Source organism: Molossus molossus, unplaced genomic scaffold, assembly GCF_014108415.1.
Source record: "Molossus molossus isolate mMolMol1 unplaced genomic scaffold, mMolMol1.p scaffold_m16_p_21, whole genome shotgun sequence".
NCBI classification, from domain to species: Eukaryota; Metazoa; Chordata; class Mammalia; order Chiroptera; family Molossidae; genus Molossus; species Molossus molossus.
Genome location: NW_023425357.1, coordinates 3,912,199 through 3,934,940, shown reverse-complemented (window position 1 = coordinate 3,934,940; position 22,742 = coordinate 3,912,199). Strand labels below are relative to the sequence as shown.

The following is a 22,742-nucleotide window of genomic DNA, read 5'->3' as shown; positions in this document are numbered from 1 at the left end:
GCTCAACCAGGCCCTCTCACCACCCAGGAAGTGAGGCAACATCAGAAAGTCAGAGTCAGAGCCCTGGTGTAGGGAGGGGAGGGGAGTGGGGTGGGGGCCCCTGGGGGATGGTGTCCCAGCCCCATGGTGCTGCTGGAAAATTTGGGATCGGGGCAGTCATAACCCTCTGTGTTCATTAATTAAACTTTAAAAACAATCAGCACCCAAAGCAAGCAAACAAAAAACAGTTAGCACCTGTTATGTGCCAGACCCCGCTGCGCGATTTTGGGGCACAGAGAGGAGTCAGACCCCATTACTGATGGAAAGACGGATGCGGACCAGGTCAGTTTAAAAAGTAAGTGATGTGCTTCATAATGGAGGTCCCATAGGGCACTGTGAGAGTCCACAGAAGGCCCCTAACCTTTCGATGAGAGTTCGGGCTTCAGGACGAGCTGATTTTGAGCCGAGACCTCTATTCGTCCTCTCCCAGCTTCCGTCCCCCCATCTGTAAAATGGGCTTTCGGCAGTCAACTAGGAAATGAGGACTACTGCATTCCGCCTTCCGTGAGTCACAGCAGGAGGGCTGGGGAGAAGTCACTCCTCCGGCAGAGAAAAGGGGGCGGCGGCAGGCGTGCCAAGACAGGCTGGCACTTCAATCACGAGCGCCGCCTCCTGTTCTGCGGCTGCCCCGGACTTCTGTTCTGCGGCGGTGCGCACGCGCGGCATCCACAGCGACTCGGGTCCAGGGACCACAACTCCCAGAGTGCTCTGCGTTCTCGCCGCCGTCTTGGAGCGCGGCTCTGAGCCAGTGCGCACGCGCAGACTCCGACAGCGGCGCCTCGGGCGCGAGGACTACAATACCCAGGGTGCTCCGCGCCGCGGCCTCCGAGACCAAGATGGCCGGGAGTAAGTTCGGGTATCGCAGGCGCGCGGGACGTGGGGCGAGCCCGGCGGTGCGGGGCGGGGTCGCGGCGGTGCCCCCACGAAGGCGGTAGGGTCGGGGCCGGAGTGGGATGCAGAGGTCACCAGAGGGCTCCTCCGGGGCGAGGGTGGCGCGGGAGGGTTAGAGGTCACCGCGGGCATTGCCGGCAGCAGTGACCCTCCCCGCGCACCCCTCCAGGACTCGCCACCTTCCTCAGGAACGCCTGGGCCAAGGAGCCGGTGTTGGTCGCCTCCTTCACCATCGGGAGCCTCGGTGCGTGAGCGCGAACGTGCATCACCCCAGCCGGCAGGCCGGGCAGCCTTCCCTTCCCCACCCGCCCCAAAGGTCCCGTCGCCCCCACTGGCGTCCGGTCCTTCCCCGGAAGGCCCCCTGGCCGCCCTCTCCGTCCTGTGTCCCCACCAGTGTGTCAGCCCCCACGACGGCCCCTGGCCTGCCCCGTCCCTGACACTCTGACCCTCCTTCAACACCCGAGGTCCACAGTCCCTCTGGAGAGGTTCCCCACTCCGGCTGGCCCCCCTGGCTCAGTGGTTAGAACGTCGCCCCGCGCACCAAAGTGTCACGGGTTCGATTCCCGTCAAGGGCACGTACTTGGTTGCAGGTTGCATCCCCAGCCCTGGTTGGGTGCATGTGGGAGGCAACCAGTGATGTCTCACTCTCTCCCTTTCTCTCCTCTGCCCCTCCCTTTCACACCTTCTAAAAATCAATGGAAAAAAATACCCTGGGGTGAGCATTAGCAACAACAAAACTTAAGCAGTAAATAATAATAGTAATATTAATAACAACTGTTCTAAGTGCCTGGATCCTCCCCACTTGCACCATCATAATCCCCCAGTGACTCTAATGTGCAGCCTGAGACCCTCTGCTCTGGGACAGGGTGACTCATACTTGAAGGTGCACTGGGTCCCTTTCGAGGGAGCTGGTTAAAATGTAGGTGCAGATTCAGTAGGGTGAGGTGGGGCCTGGGACACTGCATTTCTAACAAGTCCCTAGGTCTTGTCAATACTGCATCTGCGGGCCATTGGGTAAGGTTTGGAGAAGACAGTTGTCCCATAGGCTACGTTAGTCACTGAGCGCTTGAGATGCTAAGTAAATTACACACTGGATTCAAAGACTTGACGTGGCAAAAGGAATAGCAAACGTCTTCATTATTTTTCATGGGGTGTGGAAACAATACTTTGGACATATGAGGTTAAATAGTACATTTTAAAATTAACTTGTATGTTTTAACTGTAATGTGTCTATTAGAAGCTGTAAAATCATGTGTGGCTTTTTCATTTCTGCCAGGCAGTGCTGGCCTAGAACCTTCTTTATATGCCCTGCCCCACCCCTCAGGACTCCTGGCTCCCACCCTTTATGGATTGTTCCTTGTAACCCCTTTCCATTTGCTCATGATAGCCCTGGAACATTCTCAGGACATTCCCCCAACCCTTATGCTCCACGACCACCTCTGCACTCCAGGTGCACTCATTCCATGACCACCCTCACTTCCCTCCCCTATGCCCTCTAGGTCCCACCTATCTGTAAGTACTTGGCTTCCAGCCCCACCCCATCCCCCCAAATTATAAACCTTTCTGATAAATGGGGATCCTGGGGTACCAAGGGGCCCTACAAAGCTCAGGGGCCTCCTGGAGGTGCTATACCTCCTCCCCTCCTCCCATGCACTGAGCCCCCATTTTGCCAAGGTTCAGCTCCTGCCTCTCCCACTCCCAAAACCATCTTCCCAGGGCCTCACCCTGTGTGTCTCCACAGCTGTAATTCTGCCCATCTTCAGCCCCTACACCAAGTATGCTGCCATGATCAACCAGGTCACACCCTACAACTACCCAGGTGAGTGGGGCTGTGTCAGTCTCTGGTCCCGAGTCCCTATGTCTGCGTATCTCCTTGACTGTCTCTGCAGCTCTAATTCTTTGACCCTTACTCTCCTGTCTTTTCTTTCCCCTGGGGTCCCAATTCCCTCTTTGAATGTAAGCTGACAGACCAGCCCTTCTCTAGGGCCCCTAGAGATCTGCTGGTCTTAGTGGCCCACCCCCCTGTCCCACAGTGCCCGTCCGAGATGATGGGAACATGCCCGACGTGCCCAGCCACCCCCAGGACCCCCAGGGCCGAAGCTTAGAGTGGCTGAAGAAACTGTGAACACCCCCACTGACAGGAAGAAGTCCCCTTCCCTGTGGCCCCCAATAAAAATGTGAAAACTGACTCCAGAGTCAAGAGTGTGTGTGATGAGAAGTGGGAACAGCAGACAGTGGCCCAGGAGAGCGGGGGGGTCAGTTTATTGGCAGGGTCAGTCAAAGGGGGGGCTGGCTAAGGTGGGGTAGGGCAGCAGTTTATCTGGCCCCCGGGAAACCCAACTTGAGTCCAGGGCCTCATCTGCTTCAAAGCCAAAGTCTTCCTCAACCTTTATCTGGGGAAGAAAAGAGCACTGTGTGAGCAGGCCTGGGGGCCGGAGAAGGCCCTTCGGCCCACCGTCCCTGCGCTCCCAGGCCAGACAGCCTCCTGCGTGCACCCCGGCAGGTCCAGTGTTCCTGAGTCCACGTGGTATGCAGATTCTCCAGCCCACCATCTCCCATCCCATCTCCTCCCCACAGCCTCCTCCCTGTCTTCCTCCTTTCTACCCAAGCCTTCCCGGCTTTTCCAACTCTCACTCCTGCCCCAACCCTCCAACCCTCCAACCCTGCCTCACGCCCTCTCTCCATCTCTCCCAGCCGCGCCCCTGCTGGAAGCCCGCAGTCCTGGTCCCTCCTTGCCTGGCCCTCGGGCTCCAGGCCTCCCACCTGCACCTGGGCCAGTTCTGGAGTCAATGGGACTCCTGCTCGGCGTCCTTCCCGGGGCGCTCGCCTCCTTTTCCGCCCGCTGGGCCCCTCACCGGGGGCCGGGCTGCTGGGTTCTGGGGGTGCTGGCGTTCTCCTGGGCGGGGACAGCCCCTCTTTCTCCGGAGGCTCGTTCTCAGCATTGCCTGGGGTGGGGGCATCTGTGCCCTGGCTGCCCTCATCCTGGTGGGGAGACGGCAGGCGGGTGAAGACTGTCCTGGGCTGCTGGCTCACCCAGCCCCTGGGGACCCCATGCTCACCTCCAGCACGATGGTGAACTGGCCGGCACGGTAGTCATCGCCATAAGCGTCGAGCACTCTCATGAGGAACCTGCGCAGGACAGAAGCCGCCAGCGGACACCTTCATCTTCTGGCGGCCGGGGAAGGGTGCCCGACAACCTGGCTCTGACTCCCTCTGAACCGAGGTGTCCTCGACCCAGAGGTTTGGGGCTCTGGGTCTGAAAGGCCTGGGTGCCAAGCACCTGAGCAGCCAGTGGGACTTTGGGCAAGAGAAGGTGACCTCTGTGCCTTAGTTTCCTGTTGTCAGCAGAAGATGACAACCCCAACTGGGGACCGCTGTGAATGACACCACACCAGACGTGATCTCTACAGCACTCGGGGTATTCGCTCAGCAAACATTCAAGTTTAAGTTATTTTCATTAGTAACTAAAAGGCCAGAGAGGTTTGTGCAGAATACTCCCGGTGACCTCGGCTCTTAACTCTGCCTTCTCTTTCTCCATTCCTGCTGCTAAAAGCTTTTGTTTGTTTGTTTTAGCTTTAATTAGCTAAATGCTACCTGTGAGCCAGCACATCATAATAGGTTGGAAAGTGCCCGGCCGAGCCCTGGCGGGCTTGGCTCAGCGGTTGGCGCGTCGGCCTGCAGACCAAGAGAGTTCTGGGGAGAGTTCTGGGTTGAGTTCCCACTAGGCGCACATACCAAAAAAAAGAAAAAGAAAGTGCCTGGCCAATGTGGCTCAGTGGCTGAGCGAGGACCCATGCACCAAGAGGTCGCTGGTTCGATTCCTGGGCAGGGCACATGCCCAGGTTGTGGGCCTGATCCCCAGTGGGAGGCATGCAGGAGGTGGCCAATCAATGTTTCTAACTCTCTCTCCCTCTCCCTTTCTCTCTGTAACATCATAAAAGAAAAAAAAAGTAGGAAAGTGGCCAGGGGAGGGGGGCCCAGGGACATGGAGGAGGGCATGGGGGCTAAATGGTGATATACGGAGAATTGGGGTGGTGAACACACAACTGTGCATCTGAGACGTGTGTAATTTCATTAACCAGTGCCACCCCAATAAACTGAATAAAAAGGAAAAGAAAAAGTAGGAAAGCCCTGGCCAGTCTGGCTCAGCGGTTAGAGCGTCGGCCTGCAGGCCAGAGAGTCCTGGGTTCGGTTTCCACTAAAGGCACGTACCTCAGCTGCAGTTTGTCCCCGCCCCGATTGGGGTCGTGTGGGTGGCAACCACTCGATGTCTCTCTCACATCGATGTTTCTCCCTCTCTCTCTTCCCCCCTTCTCTCCTGCTCTATCTGAAGATAAATGCAAAAATGTCCTCTGGTGAGGATAAAAAAAGAAAAAGTAGGAAGGAGGATGGATGACACCTGACTGGAACTGGAAAAGACGGTGGGAGGTCTCATGGGAAGGTGAGGGATTGGCAGGAGCAGCAAGTGCAGAGGCCCCGAGGCGTGTCTATATCTAGCGTGTTCTCGGTGGGGCAGGGAGGCTGGTGTGCTGGGCCAACTGATTAGGGCCTGGTTGGCTGTTGGAAGGATGTCAAGTCCTACTCTGAGTCAGGGGGGACCCCTGCAGCGTTTTGAGCAGAGGAGTGACTTGGCCAGTCTTACATTTTACCTTTTTTGCTTTTGAAAAAAATTTGGGCCCTGGCCGGTTTGGCTCAGCGGTTAGAGCGTCGGCCTGCGGTCCAGAGGGACCCGGGTTCGGTTCCCGCTAAGGGCACGTACTTCGGTTGCAGTTTGTCCCCGGCCCTGGTTGGTCGTGCGGGTGGCAGCCACTCGGTGTGTCCCTTCACGTCGATGTTTCTCTCTCTCTCTCCCTTCCTCTCTCTCCCTCCCACTCTATCTGTACAAAAAAAATGGAAAAGTATCCTCGGGTGAGGATAAAAAAAAAAAAAAAAAAAGAAAAAAAAAGAAAAAAATTTGGTTTTTAAATTTCGGTAAGATATAAAACTTCCCAATTTAACCACTTTTAAATGTATAGTGCAGTGGCATGAGGTGAGTCATGGTATCGTGCAACCATCACCACAGTCCCTCTCCAGAACTCTCACCATCTTTCCAAAGTGCAACTCTGTCCCTGTGAAACAGGACCTCCTGAGTGGGGACAGAGAGAGCAGCAGGGAGCATCAGATCCGGAGTGGGCCCAGGGAGAGACTGAGCCGAGCTCATACTGTGAGCTCCCTTTACCCCTCAGCAGACTCATGGCTTTGCTGTGACTTCTGTGTCAACCTTAGTTGTGAAGAGATCGGCTCTGAGAGGGGTTGTCACTTGCTCAGAGTTGCACAGCAATAGTGCTTGAAACCGACTCTGTGACTCTGAAGGCTGGGGCTCCTTCGCTGGCTGCACTCCCCACTCAGAGGGTGCACACCCGCTCCCCCCAGGCCTTGCCAGCTCTTTCCTGTAAGACAATCCCACCCCTGGTCCCTGCTGGCCTCCCCTCCCCCTGGCGGCCAGACTGGGAAGGTGGAGAAATGACCCTGGAAATAAGGTCTGAGTGCAGAGGCATGTGGGCCAGAGCAGGCGTGCAAGGGCTTACCTCCGCTCCTGCTGGAGTCTCCGCGTTATCCTCTGTACCTGATGGAGCCTGTTCAGGACCCGTTCGTTCACCTACAGGAGGTGGGAGAGCACAGGTCAGCCGGTCCCTGCTGTGGACCAGGCAGATGGCCCAAAGGTCACCTTGTAGACATAAGGGGCTGTACCTCCTGCGTCTGCTGTCACCTATTCACACGGTTCCTGCTCCTCTCCCTTATCCCCTCCCCTCTCTGGCTTCCATGCTGCTGCCCCAACCTTCCTGTCCTGGGGGCTTTGCGCGTACTCTTCCCCAGAATTAAGTGAGGTCATTACGGGGGACCCTAGTCCAATAACTGGTGTCCACATAAAAAGCGGGGAGTGGGACACAGACATGCGCATACAGGGAGAATGCTGCGGGAAGATGAAAGCAGAGGGCTACAAGCCCAGGACACCAAAGACCGGCCACAATCTAGCAGATTCTCCCTAACAGCTTCAGAGGCAATCTATCCCTGTTACATTTGCAGTGCTTGGTTACCAGCCCACGCAAAGGAACACAACCCAGAGTCTTTCTGACGTCCAGACCTGACTGCTGTCCCTCCCCTGCTTGAAACTTTTCATTAGCTCCCCCTCACTGAGGAAAAAAAAAGCCAAACTTCATGCTCCGACATTCGTGTGTTTCTCGCCCTGCCCACTGCTCCATTCTCATTCTCACCAGGGGGGCACGTGATTCAGTGGAGAGAACCTGAGTCTGGGGCAGCAGCCATGGGGATGAAGGGAAGGAGATTCAATGGTACAATGGACAGCAGTGAGGGGTGACTGATGCCAGAGGTATGGCAGACCTGAAGAGCTTGAGCTTGACCTGTGATCGGTGGGGAGCAGGAGAGGCACCTGCGAGGCATCAAGGAACTGATCTGGGCTGTCCGGGAAGCTCCCAGAGACAGCCCTCCAGGTACCTTGCACAGGGCCAGATACCTGACAGGTGCGGAATAAATGAAGGACGAATGAAAGATTCATCCTGCTGGGCAAGGAAGGCTGAGCACATGCACAGGCAGAGACTGGAAGGGGCTGGTAACTTGAGCCAAGGGACCTAAAACGGAATCCGCACTCACCTACCTGCTCGATCTCCCGGCAGCGCCGACCTAACGCCTGGTACTTCCTGCGATTGAGCTCTCGCTGGCGTCGCCGTCGGCCCCGGGCTGCCTCTTCCTCTTCCTCTCGCTCCCGGAGGCCCGAGCTGCCCAGACCCCCAGACACGAACTCCACTTCGGTCTCAAGCTCGCTCTCCAGGATGTGACCACCGAACAGCGGAGGCAGCGCCAGCTCCGAGCCCGGAGGCGCTGAGAACTCTTCAAAGCCCACGGCTGCCATGGTCCTGTAGAGTCAGAGGGACGCAGGGACCCTGAACCTCCGGCTCCTCCTCCTTCGACCCGGGAGTCCAGGCCCCCAGACCCTCCGTCCCAGGACCCACAAGAGTTAAGCCTCCTCCCAGAATGTGGGAGTTCAGACCCCAGACTCTTCCTCCCGAGGATCCAGGGAAGTTCAAGGCGCCAATCCCTCACTGAGACCCCAGGAGTCCAGGCCGCCAACCTCTGGACCCCGAGGATGCTCGAGTACAGATCCAGTCGCTAAGAGTTCTAACCCCAAACCGCTGCACAAACTACAATCCCCATCAGCCCTCAAAGTAAAGCGCGGATGGCCGCACATTCTGCAGCCGCAGTGTCTCTTAAGATTAGCCATATTCCCTAACGCCACTTACCCCTCTCTCTGCTCCAGCTCCATTTCTCCCCGGCTCGGGCGCCGCAGGACTCAGAACCTCCAACCTTGCAAACCTCTAGGTTGTCCTTCGCAAAACTACCCGCCCCATAAGGCCGCGCGGCCACGCTCCCGGGACTCGGCCGCTAAGCCTCCTGGGAGTTGTAGTTCTCTGTTCCCAGCTTTCCCCCTGGCCCCACCCCCACCCCGAGTCCGGCGGCAAGGCCTCGCTTTCTCGTCTCACGCCGCTACTAGTCGTCTGAGCGGCCCCCGTCTGTATTCTTGCCTCGACACCGTGTCCTCTGACCACGGGGCGCTTCTCCGCTTGCGAGGCTCAGTCCTCCGCGGCCTGTGAGCCTCGGGAGCCACCTCGCCCCGCGCCTGCTCACCCCTTCTCCGCCCAGCAGCTGGTGCTAATAAAGTTGTTGTTTCAAACGCGGTCCGGAAGGCTGAGGGGAAGGGGCGGGGACCAACCAGAGCGTAGCTTTGCGTCGGCCGCAGCGGCGCGCGGGCGAGGCGTCATCAGTAAGCGCCGACGGGTGTCGGACGCTGCTCTCCTAGAAACGGTGGTGCGAGGAAGGCGGTGGTGAGTGTGACGGGCCGAGGGGCGGGCGGGAGGCCGGGTTCCTCGGCGCGGGGCGCGGACGTGAGCGAGGACGAAGGCGGTGTTTCCTAGATTGTGCTCCCGCGGCTGTAGGACTCGGGGCTACGGCAGGAGCCAGAATGTCCCCCGCCTCCTTAGAACGCTTTGCTGGGGCAGACGGGTGATGAAATGAATGACTTAACCCCGTGTGTGAAGCGCCCTCGGGTGCCTGCAGGGCGTGCGGGCTGTGTCGCCCAGAGTGCGGTGCGTGGGTCAGGGAGCTGGAAGGGAGGCTGAGGAGGAGCTGAGCCCGTTAGAAGTGAGGGGAGCCCTGGCCGGCGTGGCCCAGCGGTGAGCGCGTCGGCCTGCGCCCCGAAGGGCCGGGGCTTCGATTCCCGACCAAGGGCACGTACCTGGGTGGCAGGTTCCATCCTGGCCCCCGTCGGTGTCGTGTCGGTGTCGAATCGATGGTTCTCTCTCCCTCCTTCCCTTCCACTCTCTCAAAAAAAAAAAAAAACCAATGGAAAAAATATTCTCAGGTGAGAATTCACCAAAATGAAAAAGAAAAAGCGAGGGGAAGAAGTGGGTAAGCCAAGGAAATGTGAGGAGGACTCGTGGGTGGCAGAGGTTGGCCCGAGTCAAGAGGCGTTGTACCTACTCTGTGCCAGGTGCTAGTGAGCGATGAATAAAACGGCCCCGTTCTCAAGGAAGGAGAGAGGGGAGCACGCGAGGGGAGACTGTTCTAGAGACAGCTGGATAGCCAGGGGTCCCAAACCTGCAGCTCCAGGGCCACATCTGTCCCGTTTTCTCCTGTTCGGTGTGGCCTTTGCCATGATGGTGTTTGTTTTGTGTGTGTTTTTTTTTATTATATATATATAAATATACATTTAAACAATAAACTTTTCTTTCTTTTTTTTTTTTTTATCCTCACCCGAGGACATTTTTCCATTTTTTGTACAGAGTGGGAGGGAGAGAGAGGAAGAGAGAGAGTGAGAAACATCAATGTGAAAGGGACACATCGAGTGGCTGCCACCCGCACGACCAACCAGGGCCGGGGACAAACTGCAACCGAGGTACATGCCCTTAGCGGGAACCGAACCCGGGTCTCTCCGGACCGCAGGCGGGCGCTCTAACCGCTGAGCCAAACCAGCCAGGGCTAAACAATAAACTTTTCTAACTGGGAGATTCCACATAAAAATTCTGAAGTTCTCTTGAAGGAAGTAGAAAACCCAGCAGCATGGAGCCCATGTTCCCACTGGCAGGGCGTGCCCGAAGCGGGGCATCAGCTGTACCTGTACATCGGCATGAATTCTCTGGTTCTCCAGGCTCTGCTCCTCCCCGTTGCCCAACTCCCAGGCTGCCCCCCTTGCTAGTCACCCATGTAGCCTCTGAGCATTGGAGTTTGCAGTCTTTGTTTTCATATGTTAGAGGAGAGTGGTGCAGAAGGGGAGGGAATGAGGAAGGGGAATGGATTTATGGGGTGAGCAAAGGAATGGGAAGAGGGAAAGATTGCTTATTTTAAAAAAACCAAAAACGCACCCAGGCCCTGCCCGGTTTGGCTCAATGGTTAGAGCGTTGGCCTGAAGATCAAAGGGTCGAAGGTTCAATTCCCAGTCAAGGGCACCAGTACCTCAGTTGCAGGGTTTTTTTTTTAATCCTCACCCGAGGATATTTTTTCCATTTTTTGTACAGATAGAGTGGGAGGGAGAGAGAGGAAGGGAGAGAGAGTGAGAAACATCGACGTGAAGGGACACATCGAGTGGCTGCCACCCGCACGACCAACCAGGGCCGGGGACAAACTGCAACCGAAGTATGTGCCCTTAGCGGGAACCGAACCCGGGTCTCTCCGGACCGCAGGCTGACGCTCTAACTGCTGAGCCAAACTGGCCAGGGCTTTTGTTTTGTTTTTTTAAATTAAAAAATTTTTTTTATCCTCACCCGAGGGCAATTTTACATTTATCTTCAGATAGAGCGGGAGGGAGAGAGGAAGGAAGAGAGAGAGAGAAACATCGATTTGAGAGAGACACATCCAGTGGTTGCCACCCGCACAACCCCAAGCGGGGCCAGGGACACACTGCAACCGAGGTACGTGCCCTTAGCGGGAACCGAGCCTGGGACTCTCTGGTCCTGGTCCACAGGCCGATGCTCTAACTGCTGAGCCAAACAGGCGGGGGCTCAGTTGCAGGTTTGATCCCAGCCCCAGTGGGGGTCGTTTGGGAGGCAACCAATCGAAGTGTCTCTCACATCCATGTTTCTTTCTCTCTCCTTTTTTCTTTTCCACTCTATCTAAAAGTCAATGGGAAAATATCCTCAGGTGAGGATTATTAAATAAGTAGCTATGGTTAATATTTTAAAAAACAAAAACAAAAACAAAATGCTCCCTGGCTGGTTTTGCTCAGCAGTTAGAGTGTTAGCCTGAGAACCAAAGAGTCACGGGTTCGATTCTGGTCAAGGGCATGTACCTCAGTTGTGGGTCAGTCCCTGGCCCTGGTCAGGGTCATGTGGGAGGCAATCAGTCAATATATCTTTCTCACGTTGATGTTTCTCTCTGTCTCTCCCTCCCATTTTCCCTCCCACTCTATCTAAAGATACATGGGGAAAATATCCTTGAGTGAGGATTAAAAAACAACAACAACAACAAAACACAGTGGTGAAGATCATACCTTGTAGAGTAAGTTGTGTTTACCAACCCTTTCCTCTTCATGGGACTTGAAGAAAATACTAATATTAATACAGCACCTGGTGTGGTTGAGGAGTCTGCCTGTGGCCAGAGGTGATCAGCCTGGGGACTCTAGACATCTGAGGCCTGTCTGGTTGCCCTGATGGCCGAGCAGATCAGTATTTTAGGAAACCTGTCACTCATTTGGGGTCCAAAAATGGAGGGGAGGGCTCTGTTACAGAAAAAAAAAATGAGAGGTTGCATGTCATCATGGGGAGGATGTATCTTTTTTTAAAAACATTTTTTTATTGATTGATTTTAGAGAGAGGGGAAGGAAGAGGGAGAGAGAACATTGATTGGCCGCCTCCTGCATGCCCCCCACTGGGGAATTGGCCCACTACCTGGGCATGTGCCCGGATCGGGAATTGAACTGGCGAGCTCTCGGTGTATGGGTTGATGATCAACCGCTGAGCCGCACCAGCCAGGCAGGAGGTGTATCTTTTAAGCCTCAGCGAGGTGGTGTGCGAGGTGTGCTGTGTGTTGTCGGTAAAGTGGCAGTGAAAGGGTGGGTGGTGTGAGTTGTGGCTGGAGATTATCTGGGTTTTGGGAGGTTTGTTCATGGATTAATTCAATAGGTATTTATTGAGCACCTATATGCCAGGCACATTAGGATCTGGAGAACAATGCAAATAAAATGCCTGTTGTTGTGGAGCCTGCGTGCTAATGGGGTTGATGAGGAGGGACCAGGGCCTTTGGTGCAGGGGGCTCCCGATAATGAAGGGGAACCCTGCTCTCCCCCCCAAATAGGCCTCGGGATGTCTCTGGCAGACGAGCTCCTGGCCGACCTCGAGGAGGCGGCAGAAGAGGAGGAAGGGGGAAGCTATGGGGAGGAAGAAGAGGAGCCGGCAATCGAGGATGTGCAGGAGGAGACACAGCTGGATCTCTCTGGGGATTCGGTCAAGAGCATCGCCAAGCTGTGGGACAGCAAGATGGTGAGCGGGCTGCAAGTGGAAGCCCTGGAGGCGTGAGGTGGGCCTGGCTCCTCTCCACGCGTGCTGGGTTCTCACTCCCCTCTCCTCCCCAGTTTGCTGAGATCATGATGAAGATTGAGGAGTATATCAGCAAGCAGGCCAAAGCTTCGGAAGGTACCTTCTCCCTGTGCCCCCCCCCCCCAACCTCACCCACCCTCCTGGCCTCCTGCCAGGCCCCTGGTCCTCTTTTGCTGCTTGTGGCTTTGAAAGCTGGGTCCGACTCCCTGTCGGCTTTTCCAGAGCCCTCTTCTTCTGCTCCATCCCAACCCAGTCCCCTTCTCTCCTTAACTTCTTGCTCCGCGCTGAGCGCCCGCCAGTCGCCTAGGACTTCTGTCGAGGTTTTTAAGTGGGTCACGTGACCACTTCCTGGGGTTTTGCCGCTTGTCTTGTTTACTTCACATCTTTCTTTGTTGGGGATTTTTTAGCACCCAATTTTATTTTTCATTTTTCGATTACACTTGCCATGCAGTGTTATGTTAGTGTGAGGTGCACAGTATGCAGGCTAGACATTTACGTGACTTACGCGGTGACGGCCCTGATGAGTCCAGTACCCACCTGGCACCACGCACCATGCTATCATGTCATTGACTGTATTTCTCGTGCCGTCCTTGACAGCCCCGTGACTGTCCCGTAAGTGCCCGTTTGTACGTAATCTCTTCACCTTTCTCACTCAGCCCCTCCACCCCCATTCCACGTTTTCTTTAAATCAACGTCTTTTTTTTTCATTAAATTTACCTCAGAAGTAAAGTTGTGCTACTGTGAGTAGAAGACTGGTGTCATTTGGTAAATAGGAAGTAACCGTAAACGTGTGATCGCTAAAGTTTCGCCCAAAACTTCCTTCTTGCTCCCAGCTCTGAGGGTTATCTCTTGACTGTCCAGACCAGCTCTCAGAGGGTGTTCCTGTTCCACCCGATTCCTCTCGTTGGGGTGGCTCTCTGGGATCCGGTGGCCAAGGGAAGCCACGGAGGTTGTCAGGCGCCAGGTGGTGCAGTCAGAGCGGAGTTTTGGGAAGACTCACTGTTTCCTATCTACAAAGTCTTCCTCAGGCACCTGGGGGCCAGCGGTGTGGGCACTGGGCACCCAGGGGAGTCAGCCAAGGTCAGACAGGCCAGGTCCCAGACAGCTGTTGGTGGGCAGTGCCTGCGGGGGGGGGTAGAGGGGGGGGAGCTGGGGACACTGGAGCCACAGGAGGGCCAGCTGACCCTGCCACAGGGCAGGGAACACTGATCCCTGGATTGGAGGTTGAAGCGTGAATGTACATGCTGGGCCCATGGCTGGGGGACATGTGTCAGAGCCATGGACACGGGGCCCCCACCGGGATGTTTCTCACACTCACAGTGATGGGACCAGTGGAGGCGGCCCCCGAATACCGGGTCATCGTGGACGCCAACAACCTGACCGTGGAGATTGAGAATGAGCTGAGTGAGTATGAGAGGGCACACAGACAGCCAGCCCTGCCTGGTGTCCTTGAGGGAGGGACAGGCGGGATCCTGGCTGGCCTCCCCCGGGCCGCTCCTATTAGCTGGAGTCCAGGCTGTGCTGCCGTGACAGTGGCTTAAACAGGACGGAAGTGTACTTTCCTCTGTGTGAAGGGTGGGGGAGCAGTTTGGGCTGGTGCCCTGCCGCAGTGGTGTCTGGCCCTAGGCTCCTTTCATCTTGTTGATCAGCCATTGGTTTCATGGTACAAGGTGACTGCCCACTTCCAGCCATCATCTCCACATCCCCACCAGCAAAATGGAGGAGAGAAGAGGGTACAGCTCTCTCCTTTAACGGGTGACCTGGAAGTTGCACCTGTTGCTTATAGACCAGAACTAACTCATTTTGGCTTGTCCAGCAGTGAGGGAGAGACAGTGTAGCCTTTACTTGGGGTGTCCTTGCGCCCAGCTAAACCTCAGGGGTGCAGTTAGTAAAGGATAGGAGGGGAAATGAATGTGGGGGACAGCCAGCAGAGTCTGCTTGTCCCCTCATCAGACGCCTCCCGTCCCTGCCCACCTCAGACATCATCCATAAGTTCATCCGGGATAAGTACTCGAAGCGGTTCCCCGAACTGGAGTCTCTGGTCCCCAATGCGCTGGATTACATCCGCACGGTCAAGGTCAGTGGGGGTGGGGCTCGGGCTGCAGAGGACGGGCTTCTTGACAGCCATTGGCGCAGAGGGCAGGCAGTGCCCCGCCCCCGACCCTAGCAGGGGAGGGGGGAACAAGCCCCAGTGAGTGATGTGGAGGCCCCGGCTGCTCCCCTCGCCCTCTGGGGTCTGGAGCTTCTGGAGAGGGGTGACAGGTGGCCCCGCTGCTGCCAGATGCCCAGAGCGTGAGGGGCGGAGCCTGGAAAGGACATTCTCATGGCTCCTGCACTCCACCCTCCCCTCCCCTGGTCTCCTGAGAGGGGTCTCCTGAGAGGACCGGAGTGAGGCCCAGGGAGCAGGGGAGGGAGATGAGGGGTGCCCCACTCCCACTGGGTGGATGGAGCAGGTGATGAGATCTGACAACGGGGCGGCCGTGCAGGGATTTAGGGGAAGAAATGTTAAGTGTCCAGACCCCGAGAGCGTAATGAGCCCTGATGGGGTTAGGGAATGAGAAATTGGAAGTGGGGAGGCAAAGTTGAGGTCGGATCACCTCTGACCTCTCAGAGCCGGCAAGGGCAGGTGCAAGTGAAGGCAGGGACACCAGTGAGGAGGCTCCACGTGTGTCAACAAGGTGAAGGCGGCAGCCAGGGACGTCCAAGCAGAGAGGCGATGGCTCAGAGGGTGCTCTGTGTGGACCAGGCAGAAGGTCCTCCCTGGGCAGCCAGTTGCTCAGGTCTGTTTCCGAATCAGTCAGCACAGGGCAGACAGTGCTGACACTTGGAGCACTGACATTCTTGGAGCTGGTAGGGGCAGGAGAAGTACCCTGCATACAGACCCCAACTTTCCCAGCATGCCCAGAAGAGACCCTAGCGGGAGCAGGAGTGAAAGGGTCTGGAGCCTTCCCGAGTCTTCATGCTGTCCCTCCATTGCCTCTTTACCCCCAGGAGCTGGGCAACAGCCTGGACAAATGCAAGAACAATGAGAACCTGCAGCAGATCCTGACCAATGCCACCATCATGGTCGTCAGTGTGACCGCCTCCACCACCCAGGGGTGTGTACCCAGTGGAGAGAACGTGGTGTGGCCCAGCGATGGCAGATCATGATCTCGGGGTCCCAGTGGCACAGGTGTCAGTCTCAGAGGACAGTTCATTTCGATTCCATACATGTTTAACAAGGCGCACCTGCCAGCCAGGCACCAAGCTGGGCTCGGGGGGTCCCCTCTTATTGAGGAGCCAGCCTCCCCCACCAGGGGCCCATAGTCTTGAGGGATGAGGCCGAGGGTGAGCCCGTCATCAGGAGAGAAGGCAGGGACTTTGATTTGGCTCCTTCATTGGCTTCTGTGTTGTGCCTAAGAGAAGGAGCCATCTCTAAACCCCCTTCCCCAGGAGAGTCCTGTGGGAGACCTCCCTGGGCCATCCTGTTGACGGAACAAATATTGGCAGATTCCCAGACAGGGTTACAGAACTTAGCAATGTGGAGGGGGCCCCGTCTTCTCAGGGCTTCTTTGGAAGGAAGGAGGTGTAGGCATAGGTCAAAGGCCAAAGGGCATGTGGCAGTCACAGAGGAGGGGTGCCTACCCGAACTGGGTCTGGTAGCTTCCTGGAGGAGGTGGTGACTCCCATGCAGGGACTGAGCTCTCTGGTTGGGGAACAAGCAGACCCCTAGCTTGCCGAGGGCTGATTGCCCTGAGGCTGCACACAGCTGGAGGGACGGGCTCCCACGGGTCGGGCAGAAGCCCCGGAGGGGCTGGCCATCCCAGCCACATCGCCCCTCCCCTGCAGGCAGCAGCTGTCCGAGGAGGAGCTGGAGCGGCTGGAGGAGGCCTGCGACATGGCTTTGGAGCTGAACGCCTCCAAGCACCGCATCTACGAGTACGTGGAGTCCCGCATGTCCTTCATCGCGCCCAACCTCTCCATCATCATCGGCGCGTCCACGGCCGCCAAGATCATGGGTGAGCCCCGGGGCAGGCCTCAGCAGCCGAGATGGAAGCCCGAGTCCAGGTGTGGGCAGGGCCGGCTCCTCCTGAGGGTGTAGATGGCATCTCCCTGCTGTGGCCTCACGCGGCCGTCCCTGTGTGCCCCTGTCCTACTCTCCTTGTAAGGCACCAGTCGGATTGAGTTAGGGCCATCCTGTGATGCCACGATAATCCCTCTTTAACGGCCCCATTTCAGGATAAGGTCCCATTCTGAGTGCAGGGATGGGGTGAGGACGCCAATGGGGGTGAAGTTTGGGGGCCACAGTTGGGCCCCTCGCAGCTGCCTCGGGGGCAGGTGTGTGCAGAGTGGGAGGTAGAAGGGAGCAGTGGTTTCAGGGCAGGGTACACTCGATGCGACCCCCTCACTGGCCTCACATCCCTGCACAGGCGACCTCACGTGCCTCCCTTTCCCCAGTGGTGACTGGGGATGCGCTGGTCTCCTGTGGCTTCTGCAACAAATGACCACAGACCATGCTCCTTAAACAACCACTTGTCACCTCATGATTCTTGACATTCCTTTATGGAGGGTCTGGGGCGGATCCATTTCCTGGCCTTTCCAGCTTCTAGAGGCACCCACGTCCCATGGCTCGTGGCCCCTTCCTCCGTGCTGTCTGCTGTCACATCTCTGACTCTGGCACTGCTTTTCTCTTCGCTTTTAAGGGCCCTTCGTGGTTCCCTGAGCCGAGTCCTCCAGGATAATCACCGATCCCGAGGTCCTTAACTTAATTGTATCCGCAGAGTCCCTTTGGCCACGAAAGGCACCATGGCCTCGGGGTCTGGAGATTGTGATGAGCATCCCTGGGGGCTGTTCTGCTCCCCAGTGGGTTGACACGCTGTGTTGGAGGCTCATTTTAAGGATTCATTGGGTGGATGACAGTTTCCCTAGTCCTTAAAACACCTGGCACCAGCCTGGCTCACAGCAGGCCCCATCAGCAGTATAAGTATTGACCTACCTACAGCCCTCTTCCCCTCCCTGCGCCTGCACACCAGCTCATGGGAACCCCCCAGTTCTGCATACCAGGCCCTGTGGTCGGTGCTCCCCAGGGCGGGCCATGCGGCTTTGCAGGCTCAGGTCAGGTTCTTGTTGGGCCACTTGCTCGCTGTGCACCCTCAGACAAATTGCTTCACCTCTCTGAGCTTCCTCCACACCGCCCCTCTGAAATGAGATAGGCCCTCCCTGGCGGGGCCACCATGGGATCTAACCAGAGACTCGGTAAAGGTACAGCACACAGGTGAGCTTGCAGACAAATGCCCCGGCTGCTCCTCAGCTCCTCCCTCCCTTTGCTTGCTGCAGGGGTGGCCGGCGGCCTGACCAACCTCTCCAAGATGCCCGCCTGCAACATCATGCTGCTGGGGGCCCAGCGCAAGACACTGTCCGGCTTCTCGTCCACTTCCGTGCTGCCCCACACCGGCTACATCTACCACAGCGACATCGTGCAGTCCCTGCCCCCGGTGAGCCCTCTGCTGTGCCTGAGGGAAGGGCCCCATCAGCCTGAGCACGTTGCAGTCAGCTGTCAACAGTGGTCAGGAATGTGGGGGACAGGGTTGTGGGGGTGTGAGAACAGACGCTGGTATAGATGTATTGGGGTTGGGATTCCGGTAGCGCCACCTGCCAGTTAGGTGACCTCGGGCAAGAGGCCTGAGCTCTGCCTCAGTCTTGCGGTCTGTAAAATAGGGAGAATAGGGCCTGCTTCCCGGTCATGCTGAGGACCAATCCAGGGCAGGCCTTGCACCTGATAGGTGACATAAGCCTTAGCTTTCGAGTCCAGGGGGTTCCCAAAACCACTCTCATGTTCAGTGACCCATGAGGAGGACTTGCAGAACTTGCTAGAGCTGACCTACTCGGGGTCACAGTTATCACAGGAGAGCACAGAGTAACAGCCAGGAGTGCCCACCGTGGTGCTTTAGGGCATCTTGCTCATGGTCCGGACATGTTCCACTCCCAGCAACCAGGTGTGACAGCTCACCGCCTAGCCAGGCCTCAGAGTTCACAGTCTTGACTGGGACTTGGTTATGCGGGGTGGCTGATGCCCGGCTCCAGGTGGAATGTTAACCTGTAACACAGAGACCCCCCTAAATCACAAGGTTACTGTCTGCCAGGGCCAGAACCCTTAGGGGCAGGCTAATTCTTCACTACACATGGCTGCTGCTAACTCTATTTTTGTAACTATTCCTAATTCAGACCCGTGGCGACGGGTTTTACTTGTACCATGTTGGTGTTTCCCAACATACAGGTCACCTTTTCTTTCCTTTTTTTTCTTTTTCTTATTATTTACATCTTCATCTGAGGATATATTTATTGATTTTAGAAAAAGAGAGAGAGACAGCGACATGAGAGAGAAGCATTGTTCCGTTGCTTCCCATATACACCCCGACTGGGGATTGAACCCACAAACTTTCGGTGTACAGGATGGTGCCCCAACCAACTAAGCCACTGGCCCGGGCCAGGCCACCTGTTCTTTCACGGCACATAACACGGTTCTCAGTGATAACCCTGCATATTTTCTATTACAATCATAACAAACTTACTCTTTGACATTTGATGATCTTCCATCCGTAGCTGTACAGTTAAATTGTCTATGCAAACCAAATTAAGTTTTTTAAAAGTAGGTCAAGCCCTGGCCGGTGTGGCTCAGTTGGCTGGAGTGTTGTCCTGTGCACCAAAAGGTGGCGGGTTCGATTCCCAGTCAGGGCGCATGCAGGAGGCAATCAATCCATGTTTCTCTCTCTCACCCTTCCTCTCTTTGAAATTAAAAAAAAAAATTTTTTTAAGGAAATTTGAGTAAAGTATAAATTTAAAAAGAAAAAGTGTAGTTAGAAAGAAAACGACGATGATACTTTGTTACCATAACGTGTAATCACAGTAACACATGGCTCAAGGGTGAAATGCTAGCTGGCAGAGATTAGACCGTGGCGGCTAGCGTTTTGGGCACACGGTGGTCTCACTGAATCCTCCCCTCGACTCTGCTTCCGTTTCCCATTCTTCCAGGATCTCCGGCGGAAAGCAGCCCGCCTGGTGGCCGCCAAGTGCACCCTGGCAGCCCGCGTGGACAGTTTCCACGAGAGCACGGAAGGGAAGGTGAGAGGCAAGCGTGCATCTGTGCACGTGGGTCTGTGGCCCCTCCGAGGTCACCATCTCCTGCCCCCAGTGCACCTGTTCCCTGTCGCTGCTGCTTTAACAGATGACCACAAATGTAGCAGCTCAGTGCAGCACAGGCTTAATCTCTTACAGTCCTGGGCTCGGAGTCCAAAGCGGGTTTTACTGGGTTAACGTCAAGGTGTCAGCAGAGCTCATTCCTCCAGGGGCCCCGGGAGTTCGGCTCCTGGGCCCGCTCCCACTTCTGCAGGCCGCCTGCCTGGGCTCGTGGCACCTCTCTGCCTCCTCAGGACCACGTTGGGCCCACACCCGCCTATCTCAAGACCTCAACCCGACCCCATCTGCAAAGTCCCTTTTTTCACATCAGGTGACATGTTCACAGGGACCGGAGATTCAGACGTGGACCCTTTGGGGACGGGGAGCATTTGTTGCCTGCTGGGCTGGGCTCTGTCCCCCACCAGCACGTGTTATCATGCGGTAGTTATCCCGTTAGTCCCTGTCTTCTGGCAGACTGTTCCAAGAGAGGAGACGTTTTCTGTCTTGTACCTTGTCATCCCAGCACCCAGCCTGGCGGTGTCCAGGGCTTCAAGCTCTCTCTCCCCCTCCCCACCTCCCCACAGGAGGCTGGGGTGCAGGGTGAGCAGCACAGACAAAAAGCCCTGCCTTGGGGGTATTGACATTCTAGTTGTGGGGGGAAGGGAGGAGGAGACAGCAGGTAAATCTGGGGTGTGCCCAGTGGTGCCAGATCAGGGAGAGAAGTGAAGGGCATTGGGTGGCCAGGTAGGGGAGGGTTTCACGGAGACCTGAGTGAAGTTAGGAAGTGAATTTTGGGGGTCAGTCAGTGCAAAGGCCCTGAGGCCGGAGCTCAGCCAGCTTGGAGAGGAGGCTGGCCGCTGGGGAAGAACATGGCTGTGCACCTTAGGGAGCTTTGCTTCAGTGATGTGCTGAGAAGGGGGGCCCTGTGGGATTTGCAGGGTGACTGAGAAATGGCGTGGAGGCTGACCCACTTCCGGGTGTCCCTACTTGCTGACCTTCAGAGGGTGCAGGGTGGGGCAGGCAGCCGTTCTCAGGGGCTATTTGTGTCTGTCAAGGAGACAGTTGTCTGTGGGCACAGCGTTCAGAGAACAACCTTGGGGTCACTGAGTCTGGGTCATGGGTGGAACTTAACCCCGGAGAGCCAACAGTGGTTGAGATACTCAGCCCAGATACATGGTGGGCCCCAAGACAGGTGCCTTGCTCAGGCAGACAGAGGGACAGGTGAGGCTGCAGTCAGTGCCCACAGAGCAGCTACAGCCCCTCCCCGTGCTCCCTCAGGTGGGCTATGAACTCAAGGACGAGATTGAGCGGAAGTTCGACAAGTGGCAGGAGCCGCCCCCCGTGAAGCAGGTGAAGCCACTGCCGGCGCCCCTTGATGGGCAGCGCAAGAAGCGAGGAGGCCGCAGGTGCGGTGCTGGGGGATGGCCAGGCAGGTGGGGGGGGCTTGCACTGTCCCAGCTGATTCCTGTGTGCCTTGTCCTCAGGTACCGAAAGATGAAGGAGCGTCTGGGGCTGACGGAGATCCGGAAGCAGGCCAACCGCATGAGCTTTGGAGAGGTGGGACCCTGGGGCCCTTCCCCACTTGGCCCCCCTCAGATCTGGGGCACCACCCCAGCCTCGTCCCTGGTCCGCCGGCCCCAGCCTCTCCCCTCTCCATCCACCCAGCCCTAAAGGCATCTACACAACCCTCAGCGCTGGCCCTCTCGCCCCAAGGCTCCCCATCCACCCAGGCTCCTGGTCTGGGCACTGCAGTCCACTCTGGCTCGCTCCTCCCTGCTCCAGGCCTCACCCTGCCAGTCTCCGAGCATCCTCCTGGTCCCACGAGAAACACACACACACACACACACACACACACACACAGTCTCCGAGCGTCCTCCTGGTCCCACGAGAAACACACACACACACACACACACACACACACACACAGTCTCCGAGCATCCTCCTGGTCCCACGAGAAACACACACACACACACACACACACACGTCATCTTGGAAGCAGTAACAGGATTCAGACCCTCAGTGTCACCCATCACTCTGGGCCTCAGCAGGACTTTCTGCCCCTGGGGCCCAGTCAATGCTAAACAGGCACCCACAGGAGCTCTTTGAATCTGGGCGGACACCTGGGATTCTGGCCTGTTGAGAGCTGACTAACTCCTGGACACCTCCCCCTCCCCCAGATCGAGGAGGATGCCTACCAGGAGGACCTGGGCTTCAGCTTGGGCCACCTGGGCAAGTCAGGCAGTGGGCGTGTGCGGCAGACGCAGGTGAACGAGGCCACCAAAGCCAGGATCTCCAAGACGCTGCAGGTACAGCTGGGCCCAGGAGGGAGGGGGAGGCAGGCACAGGTGAGAGCCCAGGTCACGGCTGGTCCCTCCTCTCCCCTCCACAGCGGACCCTGCAGAAGCAGAGCGTAGTGTACGGCGGAAAGTCCACCATTCGTGACCGCTCCTCCGGAACCGCCTCCAGCGTGGCATTCACCCCGCTCCAGGTACCTGGAGAGCCCCTCCCTTCCCCCGGCCTTGGTTGCTGCACCTGTTCACACTGGTGTGTGGGGTGTCATTGAGGGGCGAGGCCATCTCCCCACCCCATCCATCATTTGTCTCCTTCACCTGCCTAGGGCCTGGAGATTGTGAACCCACAAGCTGCCGAGAAGAAGGTGGCCGAGGCCAACCAGAAGTACTTTTCCAGCATGGCTGAGTTCCTCAAGGTCAAGGGCGAGAAGAATGGCATCATGTCCACCTGAGGGGTGCACCCTGGGTGCCCACCACTGCAAGGACACGGAGACCATTGCGTCTGAAGGGGTCAGGGCTGGGAGGCTCCTGCAGGGAGAGCCATACCGCCATTAGCCGGTGCTGGGACTGTCCAGGGAGGCATGGAGGGCCCCCCGCACCAAGATCACCGCCCCATTCGGGGCAGAGCTGGTCTTCACCACACCTCGTGTTTTTATTTTAACTGAGAAAGGAGATACTTTTGGAAAACGTATGATTAAAAGCACATTGTCAGGATCTGTCCCTGGGGAGTGATTGTCAAGCATCTGGGTGACTGGAGGAGTCTGAGCTGCTGGGTATGTGG

The 22,742-nt window shown here is 56.8% G+C and overlaps 3 protein-coding genes across 5 annotated transcripts; 2 read left to right on the top strand and 1 right to left on the bottom strand.

Annotated features, from left to right (window-relative positions):
- Positions 1–831: 831 nt before the first annotated feature.
- NDUFA3 (NADH:ubiquinone oxidoreductase subunit A3) lies at positions 832–3,118 on the top strand. Its single transcript, XM_036275572.1, has 4 exons — positions 832–885; positions 1,100–1,174; positions 2,672–2,749; positions 2,964–3,118. Exons 1-4 carry the CDS (start codon positions 876–878, stop codon positions 3,053–3,055), a joined length of 255 nt encoding a protein of 84 aa, XP_036131465.1. The 5' UTR covers positions 832–875; the 3' UTR covers positions 3,056–3,118.
- A 46-nt stretch (positions 3,119–3,164) lies between these two features.
- On the bottom strand, positions 3,165–8,408 carry TFPT (TCF3 fusion partner). 2 transcript variants are annotated; one of them, XM_036274968.1, is made up of 6 exons: positions 8,229–8,408; positions 7,586–7,844; positions 6,498–6,568; positions 3,990–4,059; positions 3,700–3,912; positions 3,165–3,323 (listed from the first exon to the last, which is right to left on the bottom strand). In XM_036274968.1, exons 1-6 carry the CDS (start codon positions 8,249–8,251, stop codon positions 3,204–3,206), a joined length of 756 nt encoding a protein of 251 aa, XP_036130861.1. In that variant the 5' UTR covers positions 8,252–8,408; the 3' UTR covers positions 3,165–3,203. The 2 variants fall into 2 exon arrangements, with proteins under 2 accessions (XP_036130861.1, XP_036130860.1); XM_036274967.1 differs by having other exon boundaries at positions 3,183–3,323; positions 3,694–3,912.
- A 357-nt stretch (positions 8,409–8,765) lies between these two features.
- On the top strand, positions 8,766–22,671 carry PRPF31 (pre-mRNA processing factor 31). 2 transcript variants are annotated; one of them, XM_036274965.1, is made up of 15 exons: positions 8,774–8,810; positions 11,396–11,478; positions 12,274–12,458; positions 12,551–12,611; positions 13,836–13,919; positions 14,495–14,592; positions 15,507–15,613; positions 16,344–16,513; positions 17,832–17,989; positions 19,527–19,616; positions 20,949–21,076; positions 21,155–21,227; positions 21,848–21,976; positions 22,060–22,158; positions 22,288–22,671. In XM_036274965.1, the coding sequence occupies exons 3-15, from the start codon at positions 12,282–12,284 to the stop codon at positions 22,411–22,413; spliced, it is 1,500 nt and encodes a 499-aa protein (XP_036130858.1). In that variant the 5' UTR covers positions 8,774–8,810; positions 11,396–11,478; positions 12,274–12,281; the 3' UTR covers positions 22,414–22,671. The 2 variants fall into 2 exon arrangements, with proteins under 2 accessions (XP_036130859.1, XP_036130858.1); XM_036274966.1 differs by lacking the exon at positions 11,396–11,478 and having other exon boundaries at positions 8,766–8,810.
- Positions 22,672–22,742: the final 71 nt, after the last annotated feature.

Coding starts and splice junctions, on each gene's coding strand:
- NDUFA3 (XM_036275572.1), top strand. Junction 1,175..2,671: donor CTTCACCATCGGGAGCCTCG/GTGCGTGAGCGC, acceptor GTGTCTCCACAG/CTGTAATTCTGCCCATCTTC. Junction 2,750..2,963: donor CACACCCTACAACTACCCAG/GTGAGTGGGGCT, acceptor CCTGTCCCACAG/TGCCCGTCCGAGATGATGGG.
- TFPT (XM_036274967.1), bottom strand. CDS start 8,251: ATGGAGCTGGAGCAGAGAGAGGG. Junction 3,913..3,989: donor AGTTCACCATCGTGCTGGAG/GTGAGCATGGGG, acceptor TCTCCCCACCAG/GATGAGGGCAGCCAGGGCAC. Junction 3,324..3,693: donor CAGAACTGGCCCAGGTGCAG/GTGGGAGGCCTG, acceptor TTTCTTCCCCAG/ATAAAGGTTGAGGAAGACTT.
- PRPF31 (XM_036274966.1), top strand. CDS start 12,282: ATGTCTCTGGCAGACGAGCTCCTGGCCGACCTCGAGGAGGCGGCAGAA. Junction 12,459..12,550: donor AGCTGTGGGACAGCAAGATG/GTGAGCGGGCTG, acceptor TCTCCTCCCCAG/TTTGCTGAGATCATGATGAA. Junction 17,990..19,526: donor TCGTGCAGTCCCTGCCCCCG/GTGAGCCCTCTG, acceptor CCATTCTTCCAG/GATCTCCGGCGGAAAGCAGC.